Source organism: Filicampus tigris, chromosome 7 (genome assembly GCF_054856515.1).
Source record: "Filicampus tigris isolate MCC_2025a chromosome 7, RoL_Ftig_1.0, whole genome shotgun sequence".
NCBI lineage: Eukaryota > Metazoa > Chordata > Actinopteri > Syngnathiformes > Syngnathidae > Filicampus > Filicampus tigris.
In genome coordinates this window covers 9,439,451-9,457,366 of record NC_141223.1, presented here as the reverse complement: position 1 = coordinate 9,457,366, position 17,916 = coordinate 9,439,451, and the positions used below count along the sequence as shown (strand labels likewise).

Below are 17,916 nucleotides of genomic sequence, written 5' to 3'. Positions count from 1 at the left end.
TAAGCTAAAATTCTGACTGTCCTAAGAGTGCATGGTAGTGTTATACATTTAAAAGATTTGCATACCCCTTTGGAGTGACTGAACCCGTTGGCATTAATTAAAAGATGACCTTGAGTAATAATAGAGATTATTCCACTGTGAATCAGTCCTTATTCAACGATAACTACATGTAGTGAACTTCTGACTCAGTAAAGCCTCATGGGGAAAATCAACATTCTTTTCACGCAAATGATATTTGGAGTGTTTCATTTCCAGCGGATTTGTTACAAAAGAACATTTTCTTTTGTTTTTACATTTTGTGTACTGTATATTGTTAACTAAGGTATTCTGATCCAGTTCAGCTTTTGCTATGTTTGAAGGTTTGCTTCCATCATTTTTTCCAATCTTCTAAATATCACAATCTCAACTAATGTGGGTTGTGTTATTATTATTATGATTATTATTATTATTATATCATATCATCAGTAGGCACGTACAAAGGTTATGTGCAGAGTTATCAATGTGTATCAAACACAGTGCAGGACAGTGTAGTTGGCTCCTGCGCTGGTGTGCCGTGGGGCTTGCTGCACATGTTCAGAGACAAACATACACTGTACACACCCTCATTCTGCATGCACATGCTTCAGATAGACAACCACACACACATGCCTGAGGGAGGGCAGAGCACGTTCCCCTGCCACGCTGGTGGTGGACAAGGGGAGGGAAGAGTGGAGGACATGAAAGCGTTTGACAGGGTGGGGGAAGCAGGTGGACAGGGACAACAAAACATCAAGCGTGCCAACCAAGCTGAAATCACTGGCTCGCTCCAGAGTCCACACTAATATGATTTCACATGACATAACAGAAGCCGGCACGTGGCATTCTCAACACAAAGCTGCGGGTAGGAAATAGCATTTTTCTTTTTCCCATTTAACAACACAGGTTTTTACCCTACTCTTACTTTTGTTTACGAAGATGCATGTTAATACATGCTAATTGTACGTATTAAGACAAGTATTAGTTCTTTCATACAAATTACTTTTCACTATTTGATTTTGTTAACCTATAAAATGTATAAATGTTACCACAAGCGTGTGGGTTAATTAGGCTTTTACACCTTAACCAACACATTGCTGACATTGTACATTTTAATGCACGGCTTAATGGTGAAATAAATATTGGACATTAGGGATTTGTAACTTTTTCACACTATGCTCCCACAATCTAACAGTCAAGGGTACAAAAACACTACCTTTGGGTACCCACAAATGTTATCAAGTAAACATGACAGGACAATTCTTGAGTACATTTCTTGAAGGACCCTTCACCAGTCCTGTCATTGATCGTGAATATTTTACTTCAGACACTAGCGTGAACATCTCGAGTACATAATACAGTACATAATAAGCATGAATGAATGCCTGTTTTGATGGGTTTCCGCTCTATTTACGGCCAATGCAAAAGCAAGCAAAGAGCCTCACAGATAAGAGCAATATAGTAAGAGCAGTTGTAGTGGAGCCTATAGTGAGGAAGGATTAAGCGTGGTTATATAATCAGTGACCTGCTAGTGCGGGCCTACCGCTACCTCCTGGCACAGTGGCGTACAGCGGCTTAAGAGAGCGGCTTATGACTCACTTTATCGTCAACCTGACACAATTTCCCAGAAAATACATACAAGGAATCTTTACAAGGTGAATTTTATGAATTATCACCGTCGTAAAGCATGGATTTACCGACCTCCGCAACTGACGCAACAAAACCAATGAGTGGAACTGCGTGACTGCTTGTTAACCTACTCGTGCCGGATTTGAGCTAGAAAACCAGTAATTTTGTATCTTAACGTGGCAGCGTTAAAGAACTATGGAAATAAATTTGAGCAGATGAAACGGTCGTGTTTAGATGTGTGACGTAACAAGAGCGTAGCGGGCACTGTGTCTCGCTTACCTTGGCTTGGTTGATGAGGAGCCCCACGAAGGCTGAGACCAGCACCGAGCCTGACATGCTGCTTTTTCTGCGCATCTCTTGCTTAAGAAAGGGGAATGCGGCTGCCGGAGGCTCCTCGGGAACGGTGACCGTGTATGTCTGCCTCATGCTCGGCATGCTGAGGGAAGAATGGAGCCGGCCGCTCACGGACGCGAGTCGACGAATGCCGGTTGTCTAAAACGCGCTCCTGCTGGCTAACAGTCGTGTTCTGTTGGTGTGTCGTAGTACGCTCTCTGTCATTCATTAAAACAGCAAAACGCCGGATAGATATCGTTTCCTACACCTCGTTTTTAAAATAACAACACGAGGACAGGGACACGCTAGCAAAAGAAGCACACGTAATAGAATAAAACGAAAAAACACAAAACCAGCTATTGCAAGGCGGCAGCTGCCTGTTGTATCAGTTTCCACCTAAAGCGAGTACTATCTTTGAATCTCATTCCGTTTGACAGCACGCTAGTTCCACCCCTTAAACGTCCACTAAACTGGGACTGCCTACCAAACACGTCAGCGCCCGCCTCCGGTCAAGCCGTCTACGTCAGAGACCAGTTTCCTCCGCACTAATGTAAAGACATCAGCAGGGGGGGTTCAGGCTGTGGTCCAAGAAGACCATGGATTGATCATGGCCGACACCTCCACTAAACCAAACCTGAGTGAGATGACGCATTAACGACCAAATTACAACAAAAATGGAAATGATCCTGTTACACACTGCTGAAACTCTGTACCCGACTGAAATGTGCATTAACAGCAGGGTCGATTCTAGGTTCACAAGTTCAGGGGTGCTGACTGTATTGGCCTTGGGCGTGAAAAGTATAGTATATGCCCAGGGTGAACGGCCAGTTTCAATGTCCCCCATTCAATTCCCATTCTTCCAATCAATGCCTACATTAATTCTTGAACATAAGCAGATTTTCATTCGGATTTGCCCAACACATTCATAATACAAGCAAGAATAAACCCAAGTAAAAAGCAGTGTTTAAAATTGTGGGTGGGTTCACATTTTGCTATTCAATAAACACGCGCACACACACAGTTATTTGGGCCCTACTTTCATTGACAGGTGCACGTGCGCTCGGCGTAAAACTGGCACATCTTCTCATTTTTGTGTTTCTAGTTTAACGTGTGTGGGAATTTGGCAGACAGACCACACTCATCCAGTTAGTTACTAGCACCTTGGCTTTAATAATATTACACTAACACAGGTGCATAACAAAATCTTGCTTCTGTCATTCCAATTTAAAAAAGTACAGCGGTATTGTCTGACCACCTGTGCTTCCAAGCTAGAAAAAACAAAAGCCAAACCCTACCTATATAGTCCTACGGTTAAATGCAGCAAAAATGAGTCCTGATAATGACAATAATATGCCCGTACTGAGGTGCGCAAGTTAAGAAATTTGCCTAGGTAGGCCGACTTACACCGCCAAGCCATATGTCTGAAAGGTATAGCTCTGTGCAGATCACGCTATCTGTTCAGAAACTGAGGTTGGATGGGTAAGGTGGAAAAAAAACATTTTTGAGTTATAAGTGAATGTTAGTGTATTTTCATTGTTAAAATATAAAATTTCAACCAAGTACTAGATGGTGTTAACACTTTTCTAGCTTGTTAAAATTGACAAAATTATATTTACATACATACATATAGTCCTATGTGTAGGGGCTCATCTCATTTCTCTGTTTCTAACTCCCTGGGTCGTAAGTCTCCAAACTACAGCCCGTGGGCCGGATGCGGCCCACCTTCACATTTTGCCCTGGCAACGGAACAATACCAGAGATGCATTATGATTTTGTTTCAGTCTGGCTACACAATCAGGACTAATACACGCAAAGAACGTGACATTCTATTCCACCATCACATTCAGATTTGACAGTGTCGGTGCTAAATTTTGAGTCCTAGTTAGCTGCGCGGAAGAAGCACGAAAGAAATAGCATGGTGTTTGTCATATTTTTTTTTTCCTTTCTCAAGAAAAACAACATTAGGTGAGCCCATCAATCGGTGTTCAGCAGCATGCTTTAAGTAACTGCTGCATTATTGTATTTTTTGGCGTTCTAAAAAATAACACTCTTGTGAAAACTAATATGAAATAATATGAAAAAATTGGGGGAAAAATTCACAAATATGCAAATCCGAGAACTGTGATTAGCTGGGGTCAACTGTACAAGTCACATATAAGTAAAACAACTGGAACTGACCTGCAGTGTAAACATAGCCTATGACTACTGTTTGGTGAATTGCGGCAGCCATCCTGACTGCCATAATTCACCAAACGAGAGGATGGTAAACCGTAATATCTGCAACGGATACCGTATAATGTCAATGTATGACTAATCTAAAGCAGTGTACGCTGGGGCAAGGACAGACTATAGTTGATTTTACACTCTCCAATCCAATCCATTTTATTTATATAGCACATTTAAAAAACAATGTTCTTACAAAGTGCTGCACGTATTTAAATAAAATAAAATAAATACTTAACAAAAATAAAAAATATTTTGATCGGATCCAGCTCTGCCACACCATAAGATTAGGACATGTGAGAAGAAAGTAATGTTGTTGTTGTTGTTGTGACTTAAAATATGGGGTTGTTTAGCAATATGACGTTTTCAGACATACTGTACAGTCAAGGCAATTCTTGAGAAGTGATACCATGTTTACACAGCTAATTTGGACATCGGGTTTGTGTTCTTTCTATGTTGTCACATGGTGAAATGGCAAACAAACAAACGTTTGACTGAAATTAAATCAAGACATCTTGGCAACAAGCTATCTATAACAAGGGTCAAGCTTTTCCCCCCCAGCTTCATTTCAAAACCTACTGATCAATGAACAAATCCAAAGTAATTTTCAGAAGAGGACTGTCGTAATCCCAACAGGAATCTCAAGTTCCAAACTACTTGTGTACACAACAAATATGCATGCAACACATTCCAGCTCTATATGTAGGAGACTAGAATGTTCCACGGGAACTCCAAGGTAATAAGGGCGATAATGTAGCATATAGCCTCTCCTGTATACACGCTTATAATTTGTGCTGTATTGATAGCACAGGAGCTGAACAGAAAGCTTAACAAACAGGTCTGAATGAGAGTTTCCGCAATTTCATTTTGAAGGACTGAGGCGTCCAGTACTGAGTGATAGCGTTGTTATTTTCTCATGTGAATTAGAAAACAACATCGAAGCCAGCCATCTTTTAAAGGACAAAACATGTCGTAAGGTTCAACTGGCAAGAAAATGATGAATATGTACTGACAATGGACCTTGAATCGACATTCCTACGCTAAGATTAAATGCTGTTAAAACACACATGTGACTTCAAGGGAATGTGGGGGAGACTCCCAGGACAGAATGAAGTCTTCTTGTGTAACTCTTGAGGAACAGAATGATGTCTTCAGAACACATTGTGGAGCCTTAATATCAGATGGTAGTAACATTTGATTTCTGATGTAATCAATCATAAAACACTTCAAGATCTAGACCAGGGGTGCTCAATACGTCGATCGCGATCTACCAGTCGATCGCAAAGGTAGTATTATTGTTAGATCGCACGACATTTGTAATGGCTACCGTCTGTATTTTGAAATACGATGCCTCTATTTTGAAAATGTCTTACCGGAAGTTGCGTCTTACAGCATCACCGTAAGCTTTACGCAGAGACTGAGAAGCACTTGCGGCATTCACCATACGCGTTGCTTACTTTTTCCTCGTCATTCCTCAATGTTTTGCCAAAGCTGAGTGAATATACAAAGTTAATATAACAAGTTTGTTGAAGCATCACATTTTTGACACCAAGGATTATCTCTGGGAGAAGACTGCTATTGGTTGAAAGCAGGGAAAAGTGGTCAGCACTATTTTGCATTGTCTCTCGTGATTAGCTTTGACGCCAAGCAAAGCTATCTTTGTCATAAATATAATATGTTGTTATATGTTGTATGTCGGAACTTTTAGTTTTATGGTGTGTTGGTGTTTAACGGTTTTTGCTGAGCAATAAACATCTGTAAAAGGAACTGGAGTCTCGCACCCAATCAATGGGCGGCATAACATAAAAAAAATAATAATGTTCATAGTTAATTATGTTGTGTTGTGCAACATTGGTTCATGCGGTTATGCAAAGTACATCAACATACATGGCAAATAAAGAATCCTCAATATATTTGAAAATATGTTTTGCATATTTGTAGTGGGTATGACCTACACACTACAAATACGCAAAACATACTCTACCTCAGGGTTGGCCAAGTCCGGTCCTCAAGAGCCTGTTTTAGGTTAAGATAATGAGCCTGATGATTTGAATCAGGTGTGTTGCTGTAGGGATAAACCTAAAACAGGCTGGACTGTGGCTCTTGAGGACCGGACTTGGCCACCCCTGCTCTACCTGGAAGGTAGATCTATATTTTGGTTGGATCATATACAACAGACAATCGTGATTTTAGGTCGTTTAATTAGCTGACATGTTTCGGCGTGTACTTCCACCGTCATCAGAGTGTCACTGGTGTGGTTGTGACGTGTGATAAAGACGCGTCACAACCACACCAGTGACACAGGTGCGAGGCAGTTTAAATCTGTACAAAGGCGGACGAGACTGGGTCAGCCCTGAAACTGACCGATGATCAGTACAGGCTGCAGCCCACCTCTCATTTCAAGTCAGCTGGAATAGGCTCCAGCATCGTGTGACAGTAATAAGCAGTATAAAAAGATTGTCACATGGGGGATCAGTCAGGAGTGCCACAATAACAGCATCAGTTCCCAGAATATTGTATGAGAGGCTCTCATAGGCTCACACGTTTTCAGACCTGCTAACTTGTTAATATTTAAACACATTTTAGATCAACCTTTAGAGCTGTTTAAAGCAAACACAGTAAAAGTTCCAAAGCTGAATATTATGCCTCAAAATGTCAAACACTTGGACATTGAACCATCTGCAATATTCTGTCTATACCTTTTGGGTTGTTTTTATATTACCGCAAAATACCACAGATGACGAAGACGAAAAGTGTGATCACTGTGTTCTGGCTGCTGAGTACCATACTGTATTGTTGAAATGACAAAAAGTCAGAATCACTGAAATAACAGAACCAGTGAAGCATGTGGAAAAACAACTGTTCTTGATTCTAAAAAAAAAAAGCTTGAAAGATAGTGGATGAGCATATGTTTGTTCCTTTAATACACTATAGTGACCAGTACCGCTCAAGGAAAGAATACAAATACTTTTGAAATTAAAAATACTGGAGCATGATGTGTAGTTTAGCAATTATTTGGGTAATACAGATTTAGTTTCAAGATTTTAGAACAATTGTGCTTACAGATTAACAATTTGTTCTGTGACCCTGGTTGGTCCAAGTTGTTCTAATTCAAAGGCAGTTTTCCATGGGACATATTGAGTAAATTAATTTGTTCCAAAATGTAGAGTAAAACAAACTGCTCAACATTGTAAGACTGTCAACAGACACTAATCGAATGATGAGGAAGCAGGGAAGTGTTCACAGCGCAATAGTCTCACCAAGTGGCGTTTGTAAGTATTGCAGGAATTGATACATTTTGTTATCACAGTTACATCTGCTTGCTGAAATTAGAACATGTGTTCAATGAATTGCCCCTTTTGTACAGAAAACTCAGACCCTTTGCTGTATTGCAATAAGTATTCTGAGTCCACAAGTCTCACGTGTGGTCACGGATGATAACGAATTTGAACTGCAAGTTTTGATTGCATTTTTTACATTGAACGCCCAGTCGTATCACTTGTCGAGTTTGGTATTGGAAGTTCCCCTGAACTCATATTTTTCTGAAAATGAACTAATCACTGTGTACTGTATTACATAACGTTTCTCTTTCTCACCCTCCAGCAAACATGCACTGTATGTGCTAATTGGAAGCTCGGAGGGATGGGTTGTGTGTGCTTTCTGCCCTCAAGGAAGCTTGTGTCACAAACATAGTTTAAAGATGACGCATACAGACCTCGCTCATTGGAGGTGTAAATTAGCTAATTGCATTGGGTCAGGAGACGTCAGGTATCGACGGTTAAGAGGTCATTTGTCCCAAGCCACTTACTCTATCAACACAACAATCACGATTGGTTTGTACATGATTAGATTATTGTTATTCAGTTGGCATTAGGGACATTCTATTGTATGTGAATGCATCAGTATTAATAGTGGATTATTTCAATTCAGTGTGTGCAAGAACAGGGTGGTCTTACTGTGGAGTCTCTAGCGGGGGGACATACTCCACTCGTGCTCGGCTCCCACGCTGCTGAATTGTGTGATCTGCTGCTGCTGCTGCTACTGAAGCCTTCCTTGGTGGAGCTCCATGAGACGGCCTCCTGAGTAGTGCTCCGTGGCAGGCCTGAGGAGTTAGTGCCATACGTGTTAGCCACCTCACTGGTCCGAGTGCGACAGCTCCTCGAGGCGCTGGAGGAGGCGGAAGGGCTGGAGGAGGTGTCATTGAGGCCCAGAGCAGCCAAGTCCCTGGTTAAGTCACTCTGGGATGATGATTTTCGTCGATTAAGCGACATTCTGGAGGCCACCGGTGAAGAGGAGAGGTAGCTGGACTGCACTGATGGGGAAGAGTAAGAACTGTACGTTGTGTAGGATGACCCCCCACTAAGTCCAGAACCTGCATAGCTCTTGACAGGGGTTCGACTGAGGCTTTCACTGCGGCGGTTGCTGCTACTTCCAAGGATGTCCGTCCGTGGGATTACCCGGCCCCGGTCTGGGTCCAGGGAGGCGCTGTAGTTGCGGCTGCGGCCCGTGGAGCTGCTTAGATAGCTGGAAGAGGAGTAACCTGAGGAAGAGGTAGAGGAGGCAGGGGACTTGTAGGAGGACAACCTGTTACGCTCGCCGTAGGAGCTAAAGCTTGGGGTTAAGGGGGAGCTGTAGGAGCTGTAGTGGCTGGTGTAGGACGGGCCAGCATAGCGCTTGGCAGTGGAGGAGACGTGGGACATGTTGCTGGTGCTGCTGGGTTCTCAGCCACAGGAAAAGAGGGCCTGCGGAAGACTGCATCGACTGCAGCCACAGCAAAGAGACAAAAAGGAGTGTTAGTTCATCGGCCCCTCTTAAATAGAAATGCTACAGCAAAAAAAATAAAAATAAAATAAAATGTCATCTTATTACTTCACGTTAAACTGAAAAAAAAAAAACAGTTTAAATAAGTTACCAAATGGACACTTACACACATTGTTGTCTTTTTTTTTTTTTTTTTAAACAGCCCAAACAATGTTCACTTCAACGGTGCTATTCCAGCACATGTGGACGGTGGGTCAGGGAGCCCGGGACGCGTCACTGTTGTGAACCAGCCCCCCGACCCCCCTCGCGTCACTTTGAAACGTGCAACTGACTTAGGTACCGCCGACTTTCACAGAACTGCCTGGCGTCTTAATGCGACGACATAAGACCAGAGCCCTCTCACGTTTTGGTTGTTTATTTTCGTGTTGAACTGAACCTGCTGTCCATTTAATTTCTACGGCCACCTTTTAATTTATTGCACTCATCGTGTGCGTGTGTGTGAGCTCCACTCTTAATCACTCCGAATACACTTTCTCAGTTGAAACAAATAATGGACTGATATAGTCATGAAGAGCAACGATACACGTAATTTGTAATTCGTGCAGATTAAAACTGTAAATGTGAGCAAAAAAGTCGCGTGTGGTGACGCGTGAAGACAATTTTAGGCTGCATGGAGACGAGTGTGCCAGACGCAAAGAAACTAAAGACAACGTTAAAACCATCATGGACGTGTTGACTTGAGATGGAAATTAATAATAAAAATAATGACACTTTTAACGAGACTTGTTTTTTTCTCCACTAACGACTCCAATCGGTAATGTAAGAGCATGTCCATAAAATCTATTCAAGCCAAGGTACGAAATATGAAAAAGAGAAAAAAAAAAACACATGAAAAATGAAAATTCTATTGAGTAAGACTAGACTACTAATTATTGAACCTAAATTCGCCCCCAAAAAATAACCCATATGAATGAACTGATATCAACAACTAAACAACTTCAACTCGTTTCTCTTCTTGCTACAAAACACACCATATTGACCCAGAATTTACTTGAACTTCTTACCGTATGCCTGCCACACTCACACACTGCTACACTCACAACTGCTGGAAAGAGACGGTTTGATTGGCTTCGTCGTCAAGTGGGAGGAGTTGCACACGAATGGCATGTGTTTATCCTACCGTGCCATGCATTGCACACAATCATGAACAGAAGATAGTGATGGCCGATTAAGATAAAGTTTTCACGGTCGAAATTGGGATGTCACAAACATTATTTTGATGATCGACCAGCTAGTGATAATTTTTGGGATCGGATCTGTAGGTAAATTGCAGTTTATTGCACCAGCAAGCACCTGCTGCTACGTAAAACATCATTAGCTTGCTTAAACATTCAGGCTCCGATGCAAATTCCAGCTAACCATTATACAGTTAGCCATAGCTTTTCTGTTACATCACGACGGACCCGTGTTATCACTACTGCGCATGCACATCAAGTAGGCTCCTGATGACAAACGGTAACATCAACGGGGGGGCTACTGAGTAGGGTTGCCAACTCCCTGAAATAAAAATAAGGGACACGTCATCAGCAGAGACGGCCGACCTGACAGCCTTCAAACTTCCTTGCGTGAGGGTGAAACAAATTGTAACTATTCAATTGTAATTGTAACTTCGTCCGCCTCACAGTGCAGAGGTCGTGGGTTTGAATCCAGCCCGGCCTTCCTGTGTGGAGTTTGCATGTTCTGCCGTGACATTATACAGCTTGAGGCCTCTTTTTTTAAGAGTTATTCACTATCTGCCAAAGTGCTGCTTGCTGTAAAATGAGTTGAGGGCTTATATTTCCGATTTTTGCTAAACAAAAAACTGCAGAACGACTGCTCGTATCGCTCCCCCCAAAAATCAGTTGGTTCACTTTTATCTCAAGGCACCACTGTATGAATTCTTTTTATGATTGACCCGATCTCTTTACTTTAATATTTTCTATTGAAAAAAAAAAATCAAACACATTATATTGCCACATTTTGGTATTAGCTTTGCACATATTACACGTGTCACTTTCTCTGTTGGCACTAGAAAGAAAGAAACTCTAGCCCATCATTAAGCTCTTCTAGACAAAAGCTTATCGTCAACACGGTGAACATGATTGCTGTGTAGTTGGTGCTTGTTTGTTAACGATTTAAGTAGGATCCCTTTAAATAAAGATCTCAAAATCACCTTTAGTGTCCAAAATCAAATCGATAATAAACATAATACATATGAATGTATTTTCATTCTCCAAATGAATTCTCTTGCAATTCAGACATCTCCCAATCTTATGGATTGGTACGTCCTTCCACAGCTTCAGTGCGAGAGTCCAAAGTTGTTGGAAGTAAAGCCAGCCGCTCACTACTGTTGCTGTTCTGATCCAAGGTAGCTTCATGTGTAGCAGCATTTAAATAAATTAAAGTGTCTGGTGTTGCTTATCCGCATGTGTTCAGTGAGGGAGGCTCATATTTCTTCTATATCTGCCTCAATGTATCTTAGTGCTGCATACAGTATCCTTTCTTGCTCTTTGGCATCTTGCCTACCCTCTGAGTACACCTACAGTACAGCAATTTCCCCTCCTCATAGGTCTCTGACAATTTCTCTCTTTCTTTGGCTTTCTCTCAGTCCAAACATTTATCAATTATTCAGAAATGAAGTAGGCAGGCAGGTGGCATTCTGGTGATAAGCCAACATTTACTGCTGGCCAAAACACAAATGCAGGCCAGGCTGCAATGGCTATTGTGTTGAGTAGTACTTGACAGGTTAATAACAACTTGGCAACCGTGAAACAGTTCGCATGGCATTAGTGCAACGACCCAGTTTTCTGACAAGATTTTTGAAGGCAAACAAATTGAATGTTCTTCGTTGGCCAAAACTCAACCCAATAGAGAAGGCTTTTCAGGTCATGAAGATAAAAGTGAATGCAGAAGAATGCAACAAGCAGCAGAAATTGCTAATTTCACTTTCAATCAAAATGTGGCAATGTCCATCGACTCCAGTATTGAGGCAGTCATTGAGTGAAAAGGAGTTTGTAACGTTTACAAATGTTTGAATTGTCCAAATACTTTTGACTGCCTAAAATCAAAGTATTTTGCATAAAATGGTTGTAATTACTACATGGAAAATCCTATATTTGGGGGAAACGTCTACACTTCAAATCACATCTTAACTGTTCTGTCAAATCCACTGTAAAAACATGTAATCTCTAAAAGCACTGTTTTTTTTAGCAAAATACCGTAATTCCATAGCTAGTGATGACACCACATGATTTTGATGGTTATTAAGAAAAGCGTCGAAAACGGACAAATTTCAGCTCATAAATTAAACTCTTATGAGCTATTTTTGTTATCCTTATATTTGGCCAAAAAATGTATCGTTAGTTGTGCCAGGCATTTAAAAACAGCAAGAAAATGAAGAGAGAAAATGAAGAAACAAGGGTGGTCTAATAATTTCTTCCATGACTGCATATAAAGACTAGACTACTATTTCCCCTCTTTATTGCCCAACTTCACATTTACCAGAACCTCAAAAGTTCTAGCAAAAATGGGGCTGAGTTGGGGGGGATTACTGAGAGTGTGGATCAGTACGAGACAGAGAACACTATGGATTTCACTCTTGAGAGGAGAGTAGCCAAGGAAACGACAACACACAGACACTCTCTTTGGATACTTTGGAATTCTCAGTCATTCTCATTCATTGAGCTAGTTGGTAGTTTCTATGACTACCATTGTATTTGTGTTTATGTTGACACATTAAAGTTAAATCAACACAAACAGTTTTTTTCAACAATATGTTCTATGCAGGCCCACTAGTTGAAGCACGGCATTCTGATTAACATTGTGTTTGTAGAGTATGAGTTTAAGTGGCAAAATCCACCCCTTGTTAGCCATCTCAGGGGGCGGCCATTTTGTCACTTCTGTCAACTGAAAATAACATCACAACTGCTCAGGGCTCAGGTAACGACCAATCACGGCTAACCTGTTCTCTGAAGCTGAGCCTTGATTGGTCGTTAGCTGAGCCCGGAGCAACTGTGATGTCAATTTCAGTCGACAGCAAGTGAACAAAAACGAGTAGATTTTACTGCTTAACTCATATTCCACAAACACAATATTAACCAGAGTGCCATGTTTAGACTAGTGGGCATTCATATAACGAATTCTCGTAAAGAAAATCTTGGAGTTGACTTCGCCTTTAAGCAGTTTTAGTTTAGGTTTTTTTTCTCCACAATGGTACCTTGAGTTTCTTATTACAATTTCGAAAGTTAACATGTTACTTAAAGGGGAAGTCAACCCAAACATATTTTTTTCAAGAATATATAAGTGTTAATCCACTCGTTTTTAGCCATCTCTGGGGGCGGCCATTTTGTCTTCTGTCTACTGAAAATGACATCACAACTGCTCACAACGACCAATAACGGCTGACCTGTTCTCTGAATCTGAGCGTGATTGGTCGTTGTGAGCAGTTGTGAAGTCATTTTCAGTCAACAGAAGACAAAATGGCCGCCCCCAGAGATGGCTAAAAATGAGTGCATTTTGCTGCTTAACTTATATTCCACAAACGCAAAATCTACCAGAATGCCGTGTTTCAACTAGTGGGCCTGCTGGGAACATATTCTTGAAAAAAACATTTTTAGGTTGACTTCCGCTTTAAAACTGTTTTTGATGGCGATAGTTGAGCCAGGAACAATTCAATATTTTACAGTGGGAATTGTTTTAAAATGAAAAAAAAAAAACCAACAACAGACACAGAACACATCGTGTTCCACTTTGGAGGTTCCACTGTTGTTTTACTGCCCAAGATATATTCAAGGTATATATCACAAGGTATATAATATAATGATGATTGAAAACACATGGAGTTGAGATGATAGTCTCGGAGCTGTGCGGGTTTCGGCTCTGACAAGCGTCTATATTTACTCTGAAATGTGAGCAGATAGGACATTGCTGAGGCCCCTCTGATGCCTCTCTTTGCTTGCCTTCAGTCATCAGCTGCAAACTGCTTCACATTAATCTTGGCTTTGCTACTTGACAACTTGATCTCAGCAGCCACAGGTGGACCTGATCCAGCTATTTCCTGCAACGGTTTCAACACAATGCAACTATGTATTAAGCCCCATTCGAGTCTCAAATGTGCTCGCTATGAATTCAAGTAAATCAAACCGAATGCAAACCTAAGTGCTAATACAAAGGGCTTGGAAATGGGCACACCTTTGATTGAACATATATTAGCCTAATGATTGCTGCACACATTAAAAGTATCCTGCCTTCCATCCGTCACATTTAATTACAGTTCTCTCCATGGCCTCTGTTTTCATGCTCTGGGCAAGTCTAGGGCAGCAAGCTATCAAACTCTACATGGAGGCAGGCTAGACAAAGTTTTGGTTAGAGAAAAATGAGAGATTAATTAATTATGATCTGTAATTAATTGATCTAATTAATCTGTTTTTTTTAATCTCACTTAAAATTGCTGAGAAAAGCCCCAAAGTCCCCCATTGTATGTATGTATGAAGGATTAAGTGTGAAAGCACCATAAAAAGGGAAAAATTCGTACTAATAATTTTTCCATTATAATCATCTGGGGGTAATTAAAACTGCTCGGCATTTATCTCATGGAGGATTGAAGTTGCTGGCTACCGTGATTGGTGCTGTCGCCTTGGCAGCCTACTAGAAGCATGGTTGGCTCACTGCGCTAATCTATTGGTCAATGAGACAAGATTGCACAATAATATACCTTTACAGCTATTGTACTGCTTCTCATTCTGTTTTCTGTGATCAACTAATACATGTTAATCTGAGAGTCAATGGTTTAAAACCATTTTACATTTAAGGATTAATCACTCAAGTACATTTATACGCAAAAATGAATCAGGTGACTTTCCCTCCACTTTTTCACACCTCGATATGAATTCCAAGTTTACATGCACTCGGTGCAATTTGACCTTTGTCCAATCAATGTCTACCTCTGCTAATGTCATTTGACAATGATGCCCATTGAGCTTGTTTACCTGGGGGATTCAATAAGAAAGATATCCAACATCCTGATGAAGGCTGGTGGGCCGATAAGCGTTTGCGCGTTTTTTGTTGTTGTTTTTTTTGATGAATGAATGAATGTTTGAGCCCTGTGAATAAACACTTTCACTTTTACACTATCCAACTGACTGCCTGAACGGACCTGTTTTTTTCTAGTGTCTTTTTGAAGAAAGATAGCTCGTTGCTAACTTGTAAAAGGTACAGGGCATGTGTTTTTTTAAAAAGAGGACTTTGGTGCTGTTCTTATTTATACAAATGTGCAGATACACACCTGCATGCAACTTTCGCATTTCACATGGTAATGTACTCTGAAGCTTCCACCTCATGTCGCCACCCTCATGTCCAAATTCTATCATGAAAGGTCTGCAAAACCAACGAATGAAAACGCTTATCAATGAGTTAGTCTACTGATCAATGGCTTGTGAATCGTGGCTGTCAATGACAAAAAGACCAATAAATATTCGAAGAGCGAAATCGAGGTGCTTCTGAGTGAAGACCCTGGGAACATTAAAAAATAGAAATGGTTTGGTGAGTAACGCAGTGTTGTAAAACAAATTAGAGGTGTCGAGTGAAAACACATTACTGCAGCATTGAACGATTTGAGTGGCACACAGAAACAGCGAGAAATAAAATATTTACTTGGATACAAAGGTGGAAGAAAAAGAGGGGAAAAATAAACAGCCCAAGCATAAAGTATTTTTCCCATGCAGGTGGAGGGCAATAACTTTGCAATTAGCAATGTGACCACTGCATGTCAAAGTTCTGTTAAATAGTTAAATTTAATCAGATAATATATAGACGATATGGATTTTTGCAAGAAGGAACAACAACCATACAGCAAAGGCAGCATACACAGTGTTTGGTCAAACATTGCTTGCTTGAGCTTCTCTTTTACACAAACTGCAGTAGGTAAGTCACATCCTATTACGTATTTTCACCAAACATGGACTATGCTGTGTCTGACTACGATTGCCTTCTCGCATTCTAGGAAGATAGTCACGTCTGACTTTGTCATCCTCTGATTCAAACAAACAGGTATCATGCCCCAATTACAAACATAGCGGTACTTAAAAAGTCATTACTCAGAATTAAGCAGGTTAGCAAGAGGGAAATGTACAGTTATGAGCAAGAATAAACACTAATTATTGAGAGAACAGATTTTGCACACTATTTGACAATTTTGGCAGTTTGGTGATGATGTGCTGCCTTCACAAGTGAAAATACTGTTGATGCCTTTACTGCTTTTATGGGGACTTGACAGTTTGCACTTGTTTTGTTTTTTTTTAAACTTGGGACGCCTCCCAAATCTGAATATCATCTTATTGTTGAAAGTAAATATGTTGAAAAATTCGATATTTACTGCATTTCCAGAACGATTTTGAACTGTAAATGTACATGTATGTACCTGAACAGATTCCTTCCTAAAAGTGCTTTTTAACACGACAGCAACTTTGCTGATTAAAACGGAACAGAACCAAGAGAAAATAAACAGTATTTACTACCCACTGCCACTCCAGTTTGTAGTTACGTCCACCTTTTATTGCTGTGCTTTCGAATACCATCTAAGTCATAATATAGTGCACAGCGCCCCCGCCTGTTGAACTCCTCCACCTGCAGTCACATCCTGTTAAGGGCAATTGTATTGTATTTTATTGTGATTCGGGTTAGACCACCCCTAGCGGTGGAAGGAAAAATCCACAGAATAGCCACACCGTTCTATAAGCCGCATGGTTCAAAACCTAGGAAAAAAGTAACAGTTTATAGTCCGGAAAATACGGTAGGTGGTTTTAATTTTTTTGTACCATATCTACAGTACATCATGTAATTAGATTTTCTTTAGTGCGTGAAAACGTATTGCATGACAGTACATTACTAGAACACGTATCCACATATCCTATCCCAGTGCACTCTGACAGCAATGTTTCAAATCACGTGTGTGACACGGTTACCTGCCGTAGCAGGTCCCATAGACTGTGAAGGCTCCTGGGCTACTTGCCCTGCTTTTTCTGACCCACACTGTCCACACACTCACAGGCTTTGTGATCTGATCCCACCTGAGGAAACATAAGGACGCATTGGATGTTGTTTGACAAAACACAACAAAGCTGTGAAATAGCAACAAATCCAAAGTTTAGACCAGGATTGTTTCCTCCTAGTGACCAAAATTTACTAAAATATAAACCATACTGGCAGAGCACACGGATTATGTATAAACTAATGTTCCAGAACATGAAACAAAATTTATTACAGCTCAAATCCCCCAAGCCAAAAAAAAGAACAACAACAAATTGTTTGCTCGTTTGATGGTCGATAATATAGCTTACAATGTTGTCTGAAAAATGAAAAATCAATCACCGAATCAAAATTGGGCCATCATTTTGGATCCCGGCCCTGAGTTTAAAAAACCCATCATTTAGCCAATTGCAAAGACCCACTGTTTCCGTCTTTGTGTTTCTCACAACAGGCTCACATTGCCTCAGCACCAATTCATGTCTATTTAAGCTTGATGACAGACAAAAAAAATACAATTAGAGCTCAAGTAAAGGCAACTGGTTGGTTGACTCCATCTGGGAAAGCTTCATTGTATTGCTCAACATTATTTCAAGGCTCGCATTCTGCCACAAGAACTAGAAATCATGTACTTTCACTATTCAGGGCATGAGCTGCCCCTTAGTTAGCGGTCTCTTGTCAGGCTAGAAAAAACAAGGAACTCCCTCTTCATCTATCATTAGTGTACTTCATTAGGAAGACGTAGCCAGCAGCTGAGGAAAGTGGGCACCTTTAACAATAACTACGAAATTAGAGAGTAGTCAAATTGCTTTATTAGGTCCTCACCCTTGTTGTTCTGAGCGGTCCGAGCAATGGACAGATAGTACAGGACTGCTGCTTGCGAGGCTGTGGCCC

General features: G+C 40.8%; 1 protein-coding gene across 4 annotated transcripts in view; it reads right to left on the bottom strand.

Annotated features, from left to right (window-relative positions):
* The window catches only part of usp2a (ubiquitin specific peptidase 2a), a 36,371-nt gene that overhangs the window by 14,711 nt on the left and 3,744 nt on the right, over nt 1-17,916 (bottom strand). For 2 of the 4 annotated variants that reach the window (XM_086035092.1, XM_086035089.1), the window contains exon 2: nt 8,157-8,961. In XM_086035092.1, the coding sequence (XP_085891218.1) occupies nt 8,157-8,900 (744 nt within the window). In that variant the 5' untranslated portion in view covers nt 8,901-8,961. Of the gene's footprint in view, nt 1-8,156; nt 8,962-10,025; nt 10,098-16,961; nt 17,052-17,916 lie in introns of those variants that run through there. The other 2 variants (XM_086035091.1, XM_086035090.1) reach the window with 2 other exon arrangements.